The following is a 15,023-nucleotide window of genomic DNA, read 5'->3' as shown; positions in this document are numbered from 1 at the left end:
CAGACAGCCGATGTACAGACCGGCTGATGCTTGAAGCAGGGAATAAGGCGGGGGAGGGAAGACAGAGTGAAAGTCGCTGCCAGCACAAAGTGTATATGTACAAGACATGTAGAATGTATGTCAGAAAAAAAAAACTCTAGAATGTCAAAAGTTCCAGAAATGACACATTGGTGATCAAATTGGCAAGTGGAAAAAACAGAGGGTGATATACAACAACCTCACAGTGCACAAGAAGTGTCGAAGCGGGGAGGGGGAGGAAGGGGGAATTGAAAGGTAGAGGAGGGGATAATATATTAGAAGGGAGGACGGCCCTGCCATCATGAACCGCCAGCTGGCTTCACCACGGGCTTGATCGCTGGCTTTTTCTTGCCGATCACGAGACCTTCGTCCTCGGACTCGGTTTCGTCCTCATCATCGCAGTAGTACCTTGACTCATCTTCCTCTGGCCGCGGTGAGCCTAGCCGGCGAGGTTTGACAGTCTCGCCAGTGCGAAGAATCGATGGAACTTGACTCGAGTCGTCCCCGTCTTTATCCCTGGATCCTAGATACAACCCATCGCCCGAGAGAGACGAGGCACCCGATATGACGGACGGAATACTCGGATGAGACGCGCTCTGCGACATGCCACTGGTGAAGTCATCGGCCGAGGAAGACGAGATAGTGGCTGCAGACGGCGTCGAGTTGGTGAGGCCACTGTTCGGAGCGTCGGTGGAGCACACTGGCTCAGGAGCCGGAGCCGGAGCGGTGATTGCCGTAGGGAGCGCCAGCGATTCGGTCGAGTACATTGCATAGTCGACGCGATTGGCCAAGGCGTGGGTCTCATCGACACCCGTATCAATGTCGCTTCGACGGCGGCGGAGCAAAGCGTCTCTGGTGAGATGGAATGACTCCGCGGAAGACTTGCCGATGAGCTGCTGGGAGCGGTTCCGTCGGTGGGCTGAAATGGAGCTTACACCTTCAATGGGCGAAGGTGCCTGAGAATGCCATAAACCGGTTGACCGCACTTGACCGATGGCGGAGGCATTGCTCAAAGCAAGACTCGGCTCCGAATGACGGTCTGCATCGAGAGAGGCCAGAGAAGCTGAATCGCCAGATAGCGAACCACGTCTGCTACGGCTAGTAGTGAAGACGCGACGGCTGGCACCGGTGAAGAGACTCCCGAAATTAGTAGTTCCCAGAGCTTCGATGATAGAAGGCGTGCCCGTTCGTGGGCGGGGGGCATAAGGTTCAACGGTGGACTGCTTAACAGTCTTAGTCGACTCGGCGGTAGACATGGATGATTTCGCACGACGAGGAGGAGCCGGTCGGGATGGCATGGCTGGAGCAGGGGCAGTCGGTTTGAGTTCGGGAATAGGGGTGGCATCGAAGTAAGACGTCCAAGGGGCTCCCTCTTCCACCGGGCTGGCAGTCACGCTCTGGGCGAGAGGGTGTTCTCCGTGGACGGCAAACTTGGATGTGCGGAAGATTTCTTCATCGCCTCGAAGACTTGACCGACGGCTATCACGAGACGCCTTTCCAAAAGTACTGGTGCTTGACATGGACGACAGTGTGTCGGATGAGTTGTTTGAGCTGCGCTTGCGACCTTCCTTGTCCTTGGACCGGCCAGAGAACCACTTCGCCACGTTGGAGCGCACACGCTGGATGAAAGGTACCTTGCTAACGGCACTAGTGACTTCCTCGTTGGAGACCTCGATCCTCTTGCCCTTGCTCTGGTACCCGGGATCGGTCTCTTCAACCCACGCCTGGGGGTTGGGCAAACCGTACAAGGTCCAGGGGTGATGTTTGATCTCCTTCAGCGTGATTCGCTTGATCGGGTCCTTGGTCAAAAGGCGTCGGATCAAATCATACAGTTCATCATCGATGTCTTCATACACAAGCTCATCGACGTTGCGGTAGTTCCGTTGACTGGAAATAGAGGCAGAGTCGTCCACAACGGGAATAAGGCGCTTTCGTGGGACAAAGACCTCCTTCTTCACAATGGTTTGGAACATGCTGTACTCGTCATCGGAAAGGAAAGGGAGACGACCGAAGATCATGCCGTACAGGGTGACACCCAAAGACCAAACATCAATAGCCCCGGTGATTTTGGGCACCGCACCAATGTCGTCCACAAAATCGTCACCAGTATAGCAGAGTTCTGGGGCGTAGAAGGCAGGTGTACCTACGGTCTTGGACAGTTCTCGAGCATCGTCCAACTCGGTAGCATCAGTCTCCGCCAACTGCTCTTCTTCCTCATCCCGCATCGGTCGTCCCAGGTAAGAGACGCCAAAATCGGAGATCTTAACACGATGGCTGCCGGTAACCAACAGGTTGGCCGGCTTGATATCACGATGAATAATACCTTGGTAGTGGAGATATTCCAGGCCAAGGACAGAGTCACGGAACGCATTGCGAGCCTCGGCAATGGTCAAACAAGGAACGTATGACATGTCGTCCGTATCTGCAGACCACTCCGGTTCGGACGGAGCGTAGCCAAAGCTGCTGGATGCCGTACTGAAGCGCCGCTCAAAGGGATAATCCATATAGGCGCCGTACATGCTGCCTTCGACCGCAGCCAGCGCGTCTTGGGCAGAGGACTGACTGGGCGAACTCTCATCCACAACTGCAGTGGATCGGGTGGATCGGTTGGATCGGGTAGAAGGTCGGCGCATCGTTAAGCCAAGTCCGTCCACTTCTTCCTCGTCTTCAGACTCTGCACCGTGTTCCAAACTCCACCCGGGGATTGGGCCTTGTTGGGCGTCGGCGGCCTGCGCTTCGATCCGCTCTCGTGCCTTTTCACGTTGGCGACGAAGGTGTTGTGCCGTCCGGATGAACTGGCGGCTCTCTTCCAAAAAGGCCGGGGTGTCGGGGACTCCGTTCTTTTCACGGTCAAGGCGGAGCTTGTCGACGTGAACGATCTCTCGAAGGCCCTTCTTTCGCCAAACAATTTCGCCGTTCTCAACGTACTCCAACACGATGTAAACTTTTTGCCGGTTTGGGTCATCGATAACCTCCAGCAAACTCACGACGTTGGGATGCCGTGCCTTCTTTAGAATAGCCACCTCCTTCTTCACCTTGTCTTCTGGGTTCCCCAGTTTACCCAAACGACGGCGTTTAGAGTATCGCTGGACGATCTTGATGGCCACCTTTTGCTTGGTTGTCACATGCTGACCCAGTTTAACCTTCCCATGTTCACCGCGTCCAAGCTCCTCCAGAATCTCGTACTGGTTGATGAGCTTGTTTCCCGTCTTGGAATCACGATCCACCTCGGCGGTGTGGGTTTCCTTGGGCGGTTGCAAGTGTGAGGGATGGAGATAAGGGCTGCTGATCAAGCCTTCATCCTCGGAACCTAGTGGGGTCGAGCGCGGACTCCTCATCGAGAAAAGTCCGGGGCTTGAAACGGGAGTGTTGCCCGCGGTGCGAGATATACGAGGGAATCGAGGTAGTGTCTCCGAAGTCGCCGGTGTCGAGTAGGAGCTTCGTGACCGCAAATGTGGTGGTAACCCCCAGGTGGGATGGACTTGTGACTGGAGGGAGGCATAGGATTGATCGGGGTAAACGGGATACTCGGGCTGCTGGTCAGAGTGCCGAGATGATCTTCGTGAATTTCGTCCAATATTGCCCAGTTGTGTGCGGGCATCGACCACGGTATCCTCATTCAGCGCTTGTAACGAGCTCGAGGAGGAGCGGGTGGAGGGGGTACGCGTGGAGGTATAAACGTGGGGGAAGGCTTGACGCAGGGTTGTTTGTGCCTCGGACAGGTCGGCAGTGGTGACTGTTAAGGGCGCCTGTTTGGTCGTCGTGCGAACGTCGGGTTTGTCGTTTGCTGCTGGAGGGGCAGGCATTTGTACTTGTGATTGCATTGCTTCGTCCGATCGGCAGGAATCCTGCTTGGAGTCATCCACGCGACCATTTCGAGTCGACGGCTGGTCGGCGTTATCCAGACCAGCCGTGGGAGTCTGACGATCCGTCAAGTTCATCTTCCTTTCCTGCCTTTTTTTTATACGTGGTTTTGCTTTTCTTTCGGAAAAAAAAGAAAAGATTCAGGAGTGCGGGCCAAGTTTGCCGAAATTACAGTTGAGCATGGTCCTCGCGATTTCTGTCCAAGTGATCGGGGTCTGAAGATGGGAATCGTTCACGGAGAGTTGACGAGAGGCTCGATAAGCACACACGAATGGACCAGCATTACTTTCGGCGCAAGGCGGGAGAGGATATGGCAGAGGGCAAGACGGAAGATGGATGTGAGCACCCGTGTGTACCGGACAACGGGGCCGTCGAAGGGAGGGGGGTAGGATGAGTCGTCGAGCAAGTCTGAGACGATCGAGGTAGACCTGCTACAGCACGAGGTACTCAGGTTTTCCCACACACGTGGGGAATGGCGGACAGGGTTCCAAAGGAGTGCGATCGAGGGATGATGCGATAAATATAGGAGTGGGACGTTAGGGATAGTTCGGGAGGACTCGCTCGGCAGAGGAGGAGGGGGGGGGGCAAAGAGGAATCGAGCGAGATCGGAGAGATCGGAGGTAGGCGAACTATTTGAGAAGGAATGTGCCAACTGAGTGGGCAAGACCAGTCACGGGAAGAATGGCCGTCCTGAAGGAGAGAAGACGGTAAAGTTGAAGGAGAGGGGGGTTGGTGGAAGAAAGGGAGGTTGGGTTGTGGTTGGGTTGGAGGAGCGGTGCAGAGAGGACCAGAAGTATCAGTAGGCCAGAGGTGTCCACTATGACTGAGAGCGATGATCGGATGCCAAGAGACAAAAAATAGGAGAAATGGGAAAATGCGAAAACCAAAATATTACCTCGACCTGCAAATTGGCTTTACAATTCTGTTCTGCAGTAGGGCGAAGTCCAGGATAATCTGAATATTTTAATTAGGAGTATAATTGTACATCTTTCTTAAGAGGATGTCGTATAGGTAGTATGCGCAGTATACGTAGTATGTAACTATACTCCCCAAATACGGAAAATTACCACCAAAAATACCAGAAGTGGGGCTTGTCAGACCAGAACCTCTCCAAACTTTTCCACTTTGAGAGACTTTACTCTCTGAGTCTCTCTGAGACTCTTTGAGCCTTCGGGACCGACTCCACCTTCGCACTTCGGCCGATACTCCGATGGTCCGTTCCCCTTCGTGCCTGCCAGTTGGCTGCTTTACAGTACGACAGTATTTAGCTTCACAGTGGCGATTCCTGCCCAGCGCCAAGTCGTTTTCGCTAAACCTGCAGTTGAACCTCGAGGACTTGACTCGTTCCTCGTTTCTCTCTTGGCCTGTTTGCGTGCCGGGGGCGAATAGCATCCAACCTCCCCTCATGGGCCACTCCAATTACCCGTGGATCAATGCATTCCGGGCGGCTGGCCATCAAATGCGAGGGCCCTGGCCTTTTCTTTCCTTTCTATCTTGATCCACCAACAGCTTAATCAGGCTAACGGTACTAACTAGTCGCAGAGGCCCAGGTGCAACATGTAGCCATCATTTATCGTCCCTGTGGCTGGCTTCTACTTAGTGTTATGGACGGGCTGGCCCCCCGGCGACATCGCCTGGACCGTGGTTGCCAGTGCGGCGAAGTCAATCCTTAATTCAGCGACAATCCTGTTTCGTCTGGGGGTGATGATTCACTCAGGTGCCCATTTCGGCCACAGGCAGTGCTCATATTATTGATCAGGACCGAACTTCCTTCCAAAAAACTAACCACTAACGGTGGTCATGATGCCTCTTCCTTCTTTGGGACTGGAAAAAAAGAGTGGAGAGGGGCGCGATTGCTCTGACCACACCACATCTGTACCCTTATTTGCCCCCCAGCCGCGATCGAGCCTACGGGCAGCTTTGCCTCAACCAATTGCTTGCAGCCGAGCCGCGATGGCCTTTTCAGCTCAGGTAGAAACTCCGAAAACTGAGTTCTGCCCACCCAAGCTGTTGGGAAAGAGAAGCGAAAGTCTGTTCTTTGTTCAGGCAAGGCCCCCCTCCGCGCCTTCTTGTCTACCTTGCCGTCGAACCCTGGTGCCAGAGCCCAGTCTAATGAGGGTTTTTTGCCTTCTGATGGGCTGGGACCAGCGCACGCTAACGTTTCGCCCGGACATGGCGGCGAGCCAGGGGTGCAGGGGGAGGTGCAGGGATTCGAAGTGATGCGACTGGGCCGGCTGGGCACTAACGGGGACGGTTCGTTCGTGGGGGTAAACGCAGTCGCTGGTTGAGTGTCGACTCGAGTCGTAGACTACGTACTGAAGGTGGAGTGTTGTTGACTCGTTATTTAGTGCCTAGAGCCACTAGAGGAATGCATAATCCCCAACTTATACAGCACTAACTATTCAAATCCCGCTTCGACCACTCCATACTTCGTATACCCCGGACGGTTTCCTCGCTCGGACTGGGTGATCTCGGTCTGCACGGACATACGAGCCAGTAGTATAGGATTGCTCAGGCATAATCCACCCATAGCTCGAGGGAAGGCCTCCGAGAGGCGTCCTGCAAGATGCCCCTTTCGAGCGCCGGGAATGTGCATCGCCTCTCTTTTTTCTCGCCGTCATCGCCCATTATGAATTCGCCGTCATCGCAGGTACTGTACTCCGTCCAAGCTTAGGCTACGGTATCCCCCCTCGACGCCCGAGCGTCGTCCGTGCGCATCTCCGTCAAAGTTGACGCCGGATGGGGATGTCTTACGTCATTACAAGGGTCTGGCCCACCCTAGTTAATTAGCCTTCTTTATTTCTTGTTCCTCTCGACTACTTTGCTTTCTTGACATGGATTTGGTTCATTCTCGTGTTTTGTATGGACGAGCCATTTAAGGAAAACTTCTCCTTGGGGTAAATAATATGCATTACGGGGAACATACCCGTAAATTATGCTCGGAATTCGGATTAGTATCCATCACTGCTATTACGATACTGTATTCACTATTGACACAATTTACTAGTCCAACATCAATCATTTCTATGCTCGACACAGGCCGTACATTTGACTTTTCGCGCACAGGTCAACTCCTCCTCTCGCCATCAGACTTTGTGGCGTGCAAATCTCTACGGCGTAATTTGCTTCCCATCATCGAGAGGGGGGGCGGCGTTACACTACCAGGAACTCCCAAATGGTCCTAGTAGGCGGATCTACCCATATTCGCCGTCGAGATAACCACAACTTTTTTGTCACACCCCTTACTGTTACTCCGGAAATGGTATAATCTAAGGTTCCTGGAAAGGACGCACCCTGATTGATATGATACGGTCGATGATGTCTTCTACGTGCGCCGCGCCGACATCGGGTGCTACCTAGCCATTTTTGACTGGAAGATAAGAAAGAGTCTGCGGGTTGCCTGGTTGGAAGTTAAAATCGTACAGTTATTGGGAGGCATTGAGTACTGTCTGTAAGTGATAGTTAGGATAGGTGTAAGACTAAGATCCAAATCTCCGAGGATCAAACCAAGCCTATCCTAAAGGGGCTCCACGTATGCCCGTCTAAGACTTAGTCTCAGTGTAAGTGAAGCCCTTCCCGTGCCGCAGCATGTTACTTGCATACATTCGTCTACCGGAGCCCGGCATGAGGACCAATAGATGAAATCCAATCTCTCCGTATAGTCTCTCATGCAGTCTCTCGGTGAGAAATAGCTCATTCTTCCTTTAGGTACTTGTAGGACATTTCTGTCTGACCAGCACTGCCTGGCTCTGGAGTTCCAGGTCAACGCTCATTTCTAGCCGCTTTCTGCACGCTGAGCTCAGGGAGTAGAACTGAGCACGCCTCTCAACGCCCGGACCAGGACAGGTAGGTCTATGTATCTTGAGTTTCCCGCCTGAATTGGTTGCCCGACAGATCCATGGCCATTACATAAGCGAATAACTATTGGAACTAACTTAACTAACTAGTTAGTTAACTACGTCGAATTTCCAATCTTGCCTATGAGCTATGACCACTTTTGGGGTGTATTTGAGCGTGGGCTATTGCTGATAGGTCTAGCCATGGGAACTCGGATAATCTCATATCAAGCCACCACGAGGCTAAATGCTATTTCAGAGCTACAGAATCAGCAGAATACCAAGGGGCTATGATGCGACTAATATATACGGCAAGGGGTAAAGATACATGATATTACGCGGTGCCGACTGGTCACTATGAGTTAGAAGGTCTACGGGTATACTTGCCTAGTTCTAACTACGGGTTCCAAAAGTATCTCTTAATCGTACCGTTACTTCGTAAAGCCCCCCTACGGATTAGATCCTACTAAGAAAGTACATTCAGCGAGGGATTTATATTATACGCACTCTGTTTAAAGACTATTGTTAAATACCATGGCACTCTGTGATATGACAAAGCTTGTCCAATCCCGGGTCTTCGGCCTAACGCGCCTTGCATACTCTGCCGTGCTTCAAAAACTCAAAATCTGGCTTTGATACTTAGATCACATGAATTGACGATAATCCCAGATTCCATTATCTTCTCCTGATTAGCTCATTACATCCCTCATTGTATTCATCCTTATGGCGACTATCAATAGTCCCCGCTTATGCTAAACGGAAGCGCGCTCAAAAGCGCCGTCGAAAGCTCTTCGTAAACTCATTATCTCCGCTTAGGACCACCTTCAAAACGAACAAGGCGATCGGCAGCGCAAGTATCATTGGCAAAATCGTCGAAGAGAGCACCGGTTTCTTTTTCTGAGTTCGGATCTAGAAGTTTCCCGGATTAGCTTCAATGGAGACTTTTGCGGGCAAAACGAGACTTACATCGTAGATCCATTCATTCGAAAGTCCTAGATGGGTGTCATACCACATGTCGAACGAGCTCCATGGGTAAATGAACCAGTTCTTTTGAGTCTTCTGGTCGATGAAATACTACCAGCAGATAATTCAGAAACGGAAACTTTACCAGATCAGATCAAAATTTGGTGTGGACTCACGCTGAAACAGGAGTTATTGAAAATAGTCTTCCCGATCACTTCGTGTAATATCTCATTATATTTTTTCTCACTGTCGGCTTTGACCTCGACAAAGGTAGATTGGTCCCGGATCACAGGTGCGATCACCTGGATAATGAGATCGACGTAGCTAGACAGCTTTAGCGGAATTCGATGAAAAACAGGAGATAAGAACAAAGGACGTACTTCTCAATGGAGTAGATGGTAGAAGTATGACCTTTGCCCGAGTTGGGTCCCAGGACGTAGAAGAAATTGGGAAATTCTGACATGGCAATGGACTTGTAGGCTTCCTTGTAGCCGAAATCATCCCAGTGCTGTGCTCGAGATCGACCATGTCGACCGATCAATTCTACATCGTACTGAGTCAAGGAGAACCCTGTGGCGAGGACCTAATTTTTGCCAAGTTTGTCTGTTAGTCTGAACGGGAGCTATATGTTTGGGTAGTGATCATTGTCAATGGCAAAGAGTTTATTACTCACGATTGTGTCTGCAGGGTATTCCCGGCCAGACTTGGTTAGAATTGAACGGGGACGCAGGGCAGTAATTGGATCATCTGTGAGATGAACGTTGCTTCTTTGAAGACAACTGACATATTTGCAGCTGTCGAAAACTCGTCGCTGATTTTGTAGACTCAGTATATAGTTTGCGCCTTCAGGAGGTCGAGAAACATACTTTGCATCCGATCTCATATTTCGGCATGAGCAGTGGCCAATATTCCTCTAACAGCCAATCAAGATCAGTCAAGTGTAAAGACACAAAATCATTTTTGGGCCTACCGGGTGCGTTTTTTTTAATGTACGCTCGACTTCTCTCAGCTGATTGATTCCTGGCTCTCAGGCCACTCCCAGTTACCTTGAATCTGATCGCGGTACTCTCTAGGAAGAGGAAGACGAGGATCCTGAAAAGCAAGAGAACACCTGGCACATGGCGTAAGATAAAACGCCACTTGTCATTGATTTGCAAATTATCATTTTGCAGATAGTGTTGGGGTGTCTGGTCATGTCAGAAGTCTTATTTTCTTTGATCTGGGGCAGATCTTACCCGAATAAATTGCGAAATACTCTTTGCCTCATCAGCAATTGCCGGGACAAGTTGAGCTGCCGAGCCTAAGTATACTTTAGCATCATTCAGTAGAAATCAAAGGTGTATCTTACATCCATTGCCAACGACAATCACATCCTTGCCATGAAGCCACACATCCGTTTTCCACCGTGCAGTATGAATGATATCACCTTGAAAGTCATCCATCCCCGGAACATCAAACTTGTTGGGGTTTACTAGACCCCCCACGGCAGAGATGAGGATCTTGCATTCCTGGTAGTATAATTGACCATTAGATAAATTCCTTAGCTTAACAAGCCAAGTACTAGTCAGTTCCTGCCAATAAGCTCCCTCCCATTCCGTGTTCGGAATAATATGTCGAGTCACGTCAAAGTTTTCCGCAACGTCGTTGAAGTAGTTTAAGATCTCGGCCTGCGAGGGAAATATTTTGGAAAAATTGGGATTCGGGGCGAAAGATAGACTGTAGAAGACAGCCGGAATATCGACGGCACATCCTGGGTCTTGATCATTCTGTTAGTCGCGGTTGTCCTAGGAGCTAGGAAGAGTGGACTCAAGAAACATTTGTTCGCCCACCAAGCACCACCTGGCGCAGAAGAACGGTCGTAGATCGTATAGTCATCGCAGTTAAGTTTTCTTTGGAGCTGGCATGCCATGGCTAGCCCGGAAAAGCCGGCTCCAATAACGATCACATTGGTGACGGGTCTTTTATCGAAAGAAGCCATGATTCAAGGAAGAGCTAGAGATTGGAGTAAGTGTATTCATACATTCATTTACATAATGTCAATGCCTTTTTCCAAGGTCAAATTTATATCTTTGCCAACTTAGATTCAAATTTTTGATCGGAGATTCTCGCGATCGATCGGAGATCGAAAGAAAATGATGAAGCTAGAACTGAGTCCATTCCATCTGTTTATTGGGGTTGCACAAAAATCCTCTATCACCAGTGAGTGATTAGATTCCGACACGATGGATAGTAGTCTGAATTGGATGGCTTCTTGATAGTGGCAAGTTGAGCTGCAAATGCGCATTTCAGGCTATTCTATCTGTATGTTGAGGTTAGACAGACTAGCCGAACAGCCAGTAATCCATTGAGCCTCTACACCACTTGGCATGTCATCTTCAAGCATCGATGCCCTTATCTTTATTCAAGGGTGACGTTGGGGGTCATCCTTCTGTAAGGTATTCATGGATCGAGATCAGCCAATAACGGGTCTCCGACTGCTCGGGTTCGGCAGCGGAAATCTGCGAGTCTATCTCCTTCGGGTATATAGGGCCTTTCCCAATCTAGCAAAGCACGCAATGATGTGCATTCTCTTACGAGTCTTCAGCTTCAAAGATGCATTAAAGTGGCAAATAAAAAAATATAATGACCCTTCCTTGCTATACTAGACATGACAGTTCAGGCGCTCGGCGTATCCTTCATAAGCTTCAAAAATCAGGCTTCAAGAACTCAAGTTCAGACATACATCTTCGCGTTCAAGACTAAAATGTGTTCTCATATGACCAACCAATATTTCACTGCCCCGCTAGTTGCAATAGTCGGCCTTCTGAGCTTTATCCATTCATTTCGATCCAATCCTTTCTCAGCAATCAAGGATATCCTTGTTGTTCTTTCATTAAATATAGCTGATATCTTTGATGATGTTGGCTGGCTCCGCGCTTTTAGTTTGATACTGCCGATTTATGTCTTGGTTATTCCTGCTATTGTCTTTTCCTGGGCATCAGCGGTAGCATACGTCCAGCGAAAATTAATTCTATGGTGTCAAGAGGATCCAGAGCAGGAGAAATGCTTGCTAGGAAAGCCTTTGTTCTTTCCATCACAACTCACACACGCAAGGATGTTTCCAGAGAAGTACCATTATGGGATCGACTACTTCCTCGTGGGAGTTCCCGTGGGGCTTCGTGGTCGGATTGGAGCATTGATGTCAATTGACAGTGATGGGTCAGATCCACGATCTCAGAATTTCAAATCTTTTCGATATTCCTTGAAAAGACTCCTTCAGAGGTGTTTCTGGTTCAGCACTGATACGAGCCGGTACCTCCATTGTGGAGACGGTCAGATGAGCCTGACGCAAAAGTTGGAGCATTTCTTGAAAGAACAGGTATGTGCATCTCAGAGCCGAAATACGTATCTCCAATACTAAGCTTTCCAGGGTGAGGATATCAACGACTATCCTTACGCATATCTTATTAGCATCCCCCAATTTTGTTGGTGGACCAAAAGTCCAATCTCCTATTGGTATCTTTACTCTCCTTCAAAGGAGCTCAGCGCAATAATCATGGAAATAAACAACTCCTACGGAGAGAAAAAGAACGCCTTTTGTCGGCTCACTAAAGAGGAGAATTCCACCTTTGACAAGGCGAAAACTTCTGAGACTCTCAGCACTATATCCGGAAGAGGGCACAGGGGTATCCAAACCGTCCGATTCATGTCTTCCGCACCCACTGCCAAGTATTACAAGGGCAGCTGGGACAAGGACATATTTGCATCCCCATTTGAAAAGGTCGAGGGCTGGTTCAATCTTCGTTTCATGGATCCTCTTGACCCATTACACGAAAAAGGAGGCCCGCTACATTCCAATATGACTCTTATGAGCGTGGAAGGCAAACCGAAACTCTCTAGTCGTCTGTTTTCATGCGGAACACCCCTTGATCCCCTCTCATCATCATCCTGGGAATTGACCATGTTTCTTCTTCGCTGGTCTTTTGTTATTCCAACATCTTTGGGTCGGATCGTGATGGAGGCTCTTCGAATTCGGTTCCGAGGGAATATGCCTTACCTGAATAAACCGGACGTGAAGAAAAGTAATATACCACGTAACGCCTCAAAGCCAGAACGGTAATGCCCTGACGTCCTGTGCCTATCATTTCTGTTTTCTAACACATCTTGGGATAGGACTTTGGAGCAGTTTTTCCGGATGTACCTCTCTTATCTGGTAAAACAATGCCAGTTTCCCCTGGAAGTAGTCTATACACCTGCCAAATCACTGCACCTCCATCCCATCTCCATACATTCCTCAGCTAATGACCTCGCTTTGGCACCGGCCCCCGTCTTGAAAATTCAACCCCTCACGCCTCGGTTCTACACCAACATTGCAAAATATCCAGATGCCAAATTAGGCTTTCCCGCAGAGATCGAGAACATGCCACAGGTCTCCGATTCGATATCTCAACGTCTCTGGGTGTCCGATCCAGTACTGTTGAAAGATTTGATTAACTCGGAAAATCCTTGTACTGGCCTCGAAAAAGTCAATCCCTGCTCGCCTTCTGCAAGCCGTCTCCTGTGGCAAAGCACGTCAAGAGGCAAATCATTCATGGACAACTTCACCGACTCACACTGTTCCAATACTCTGCACACAACTTATCGGGCCGCACGCATTCATTGCTACCTGACGGAAAAGTTCGCGTGGGGGTCATACAAATTAGCTACAGTCTATGGTATTCTACTGCGCGCGATTATCATGCGTCTTGTCTGGAAGGGACTACGGCAGATGCAGTGTAACTTGGCTACGGGGTGGTTCGCAGACATTCTGACGGTTTCTGGAACCTTTTTCCTGCTGATTCGTGCATGGAGGGCGTTAACAGGCAGGTTTTACCAAGACTTGTAGTCCTTCCGTACAGGCAGTGGTGTGGGACGAGATGTCGGTCGAGCCAAAGCAGCCACCCCGAGAGATGAGTTATAGCTAGATTGAAGATATAGACCCTCAAGAATGCTTATTCATGCTTCTATATATTTTTAACGGGTTTGAATTCCAAGAGTCTCTCGCATTCGTTAACAACAGCCAAACAACGATAATGAGGTGTCTCCTGTGACAGACCACTGGTGCCAAGATCGGTTTCATGCAGTACTCGTAAGTCTTCGTAGACTCCACATTCCTCGTAGATCAAGAGGGCGGTCAAGGCAGAGCGTGTATACTCCACAGTAAGGAACGCCTGTGCCGGGTCCTGTGGGTCTGGGGGGTAGCCACATTGTCCAGCGCCGATTCCGTATACATGTAATGCTGCTAATCTGCCAGCCGGTGCTGCCGGGGTTGTAGGAATAGATATTGATAGAGATTTGGCGGCAGAGCGGAGGGTATCGAAGAAAGGGTCTGAGATAGGAAATGGGACTGTGATTTCAGCTGTTAACACCGAAGTCTCGTGATAAAACTCGCTGGCTGTCTTTAATGACTTGAGCATTCGCTGAAGGGATTTATGAGTGTGGTTGTGACCACCAAGCCAAGGTGGCAAGTGGTCGCGAAAAGATTGCCAGCTAACAGTTGCTTGTGTGTCGGGAGTAATGTCCTTGTAGACGTTCGCGGCGCGCATCCGTTGCTGGAACGTGGGATTTCCTTCGATTTTGGCGACTTCCACATGGGAGCCACTAGGAAATGATATACGTGTAACGCTATTTAGATCGTCAATATATGTTCAAGTTGTGCAGAAGATGCGTATGTGGATCTTATCCGTAGTCTAGGGTTAGCTCAAAGCCAACGCCGAAGTCCGGCTTGGAGGCAACATAGGCCACTGGGAGAAAACAAGCTGCTAGCAGACACCAGATATGTTAAGTCATGCCTTAAAAACCAATTTCTGGTTGGACTTCGATTTCATATCATCTGGAGAAGCAAGTAGAAACAAAATGGAACAGGAGCTGAGAGTCTGGCAAGCTGGACGACCAAATAACCGTGCCAAGTGGCCCACCTCACGCCTGCCCGCCCGACTTGGCACACGCTTAATGTTTGACCCTCATCAACATCGCCATCGATCAATTTTCAGCCCCAGGCAGCTGTTTCCTCTTGTTTACTAGTCTACTTGTTGGACAACATGATGTGATACGCCTCCATCACGGTTTGGACCCTTGAAATGGCCCCATATCATACACCACATATACAGGCCCTTGCCGTTCACAAGGGTAAAAAGTGGCCGAAACAGGGAGCCAAATTCATGACTTCATTGTTCACTGGCCGCAGGAAATATATGGGTGCATGGGCATTGGAAGTGCTATGCAATCTAGTTTCTTTTCCCCCTTGGCTCTGAAGGCTGCAACCGGACACCAAGATCGGGGGCCAAGTAGGGCGGAAGGACAGGAATCAAACTTAGTGATTCG

The 15,023-nt window shown here is 49.8% G+C and overlaps 3 protein-coding genes across 3 annotated transcripts; 1 reads left to right on the top strand and 2 right to left on the bottom strand.

The window, feature by feature from the left end:
- Positions 1–317: 317 nt before the first annotated feature.
- N7496_010080 (putative serine/threonine protein kinase) lies at positions 318–3,959 on the bottom strand (the record flags this gene model as incomplete). The annotated part of the gene is made up of 1 exon (XM_056702993.1): positions 318–3,959. One exon carries the CDS (start codon positions 3,957–3,959, stop codon positions 318–320), a length of 3,642 nt encoding a protein of 1,213 aa, XP_056551993.1.
- Positions 3,960–8,486: 4,527 nt separating this feature from the next.
- N7496_010079 (flavin-containing monooxygenase) lies at positions 8,487–10,659 on the bottom strand (the record flags this gene model as incomplete). The annotated part of the gene is made up of 10 exons (XM_056702992.1): positions 8,487–8,627; positions 8,685–8,792; positions 8,858–9,005; positions 9,062–9,264; positions 9,355–9,492; positions 9,548–9,594; positions 9,652–9,868; positions 9,917–9,981; positions 10,030–10,437; positions 10,497–10,659. 10 exons carry the CDS (start codon positions 10,657–10,659, stop codon positions 8,487–8,489), a joined length of 1,638 nt encoding a protein of 545 aa, XP_056551992.1.
- A 1,116-nt stretch (positions 10,660–11,775) lies between these two features.
- On the top strand, positions 11,776–13,545 carry N7496_010078 (uncharacterized protein; the record flags this gene model as incomplete). Its single annotated transcript, XM_056702991.1, has 3 exons — positions 11,776–12,039; positions 12,091–12,776; positions 12,834–13,545. The coding sequence occupies 3 exons, from the start codon at positions 11,776–11,778 to the stop codon at positions 13,543–13,545; spliced, it is 1,662 nt and encodes a 553-aa protein (XP_056551991.1).
- Between the last annotated feature and the right edge of the window lie 1,478 nt (positions 13,546–15,023).

Source organism: Penicillium cataractarum (assembly GCF_028827025.1).
Source record: "Penicillium cataractarum strain IBT 29864 chromosome Unknown utg000008l, whole genome shotgun sequence".
Lineage (NCBI taxonomy): Eukaryota > Fungi > Ascomycota > Eurotiomycetes > Eurotiales > Aspergillaceae > Penicillium > Penicillium cataractarum.
Note: the sequence above shows the minus strand (reverse complement) of the source record. Positions and strands in the feature narration are given on the sequence as shown.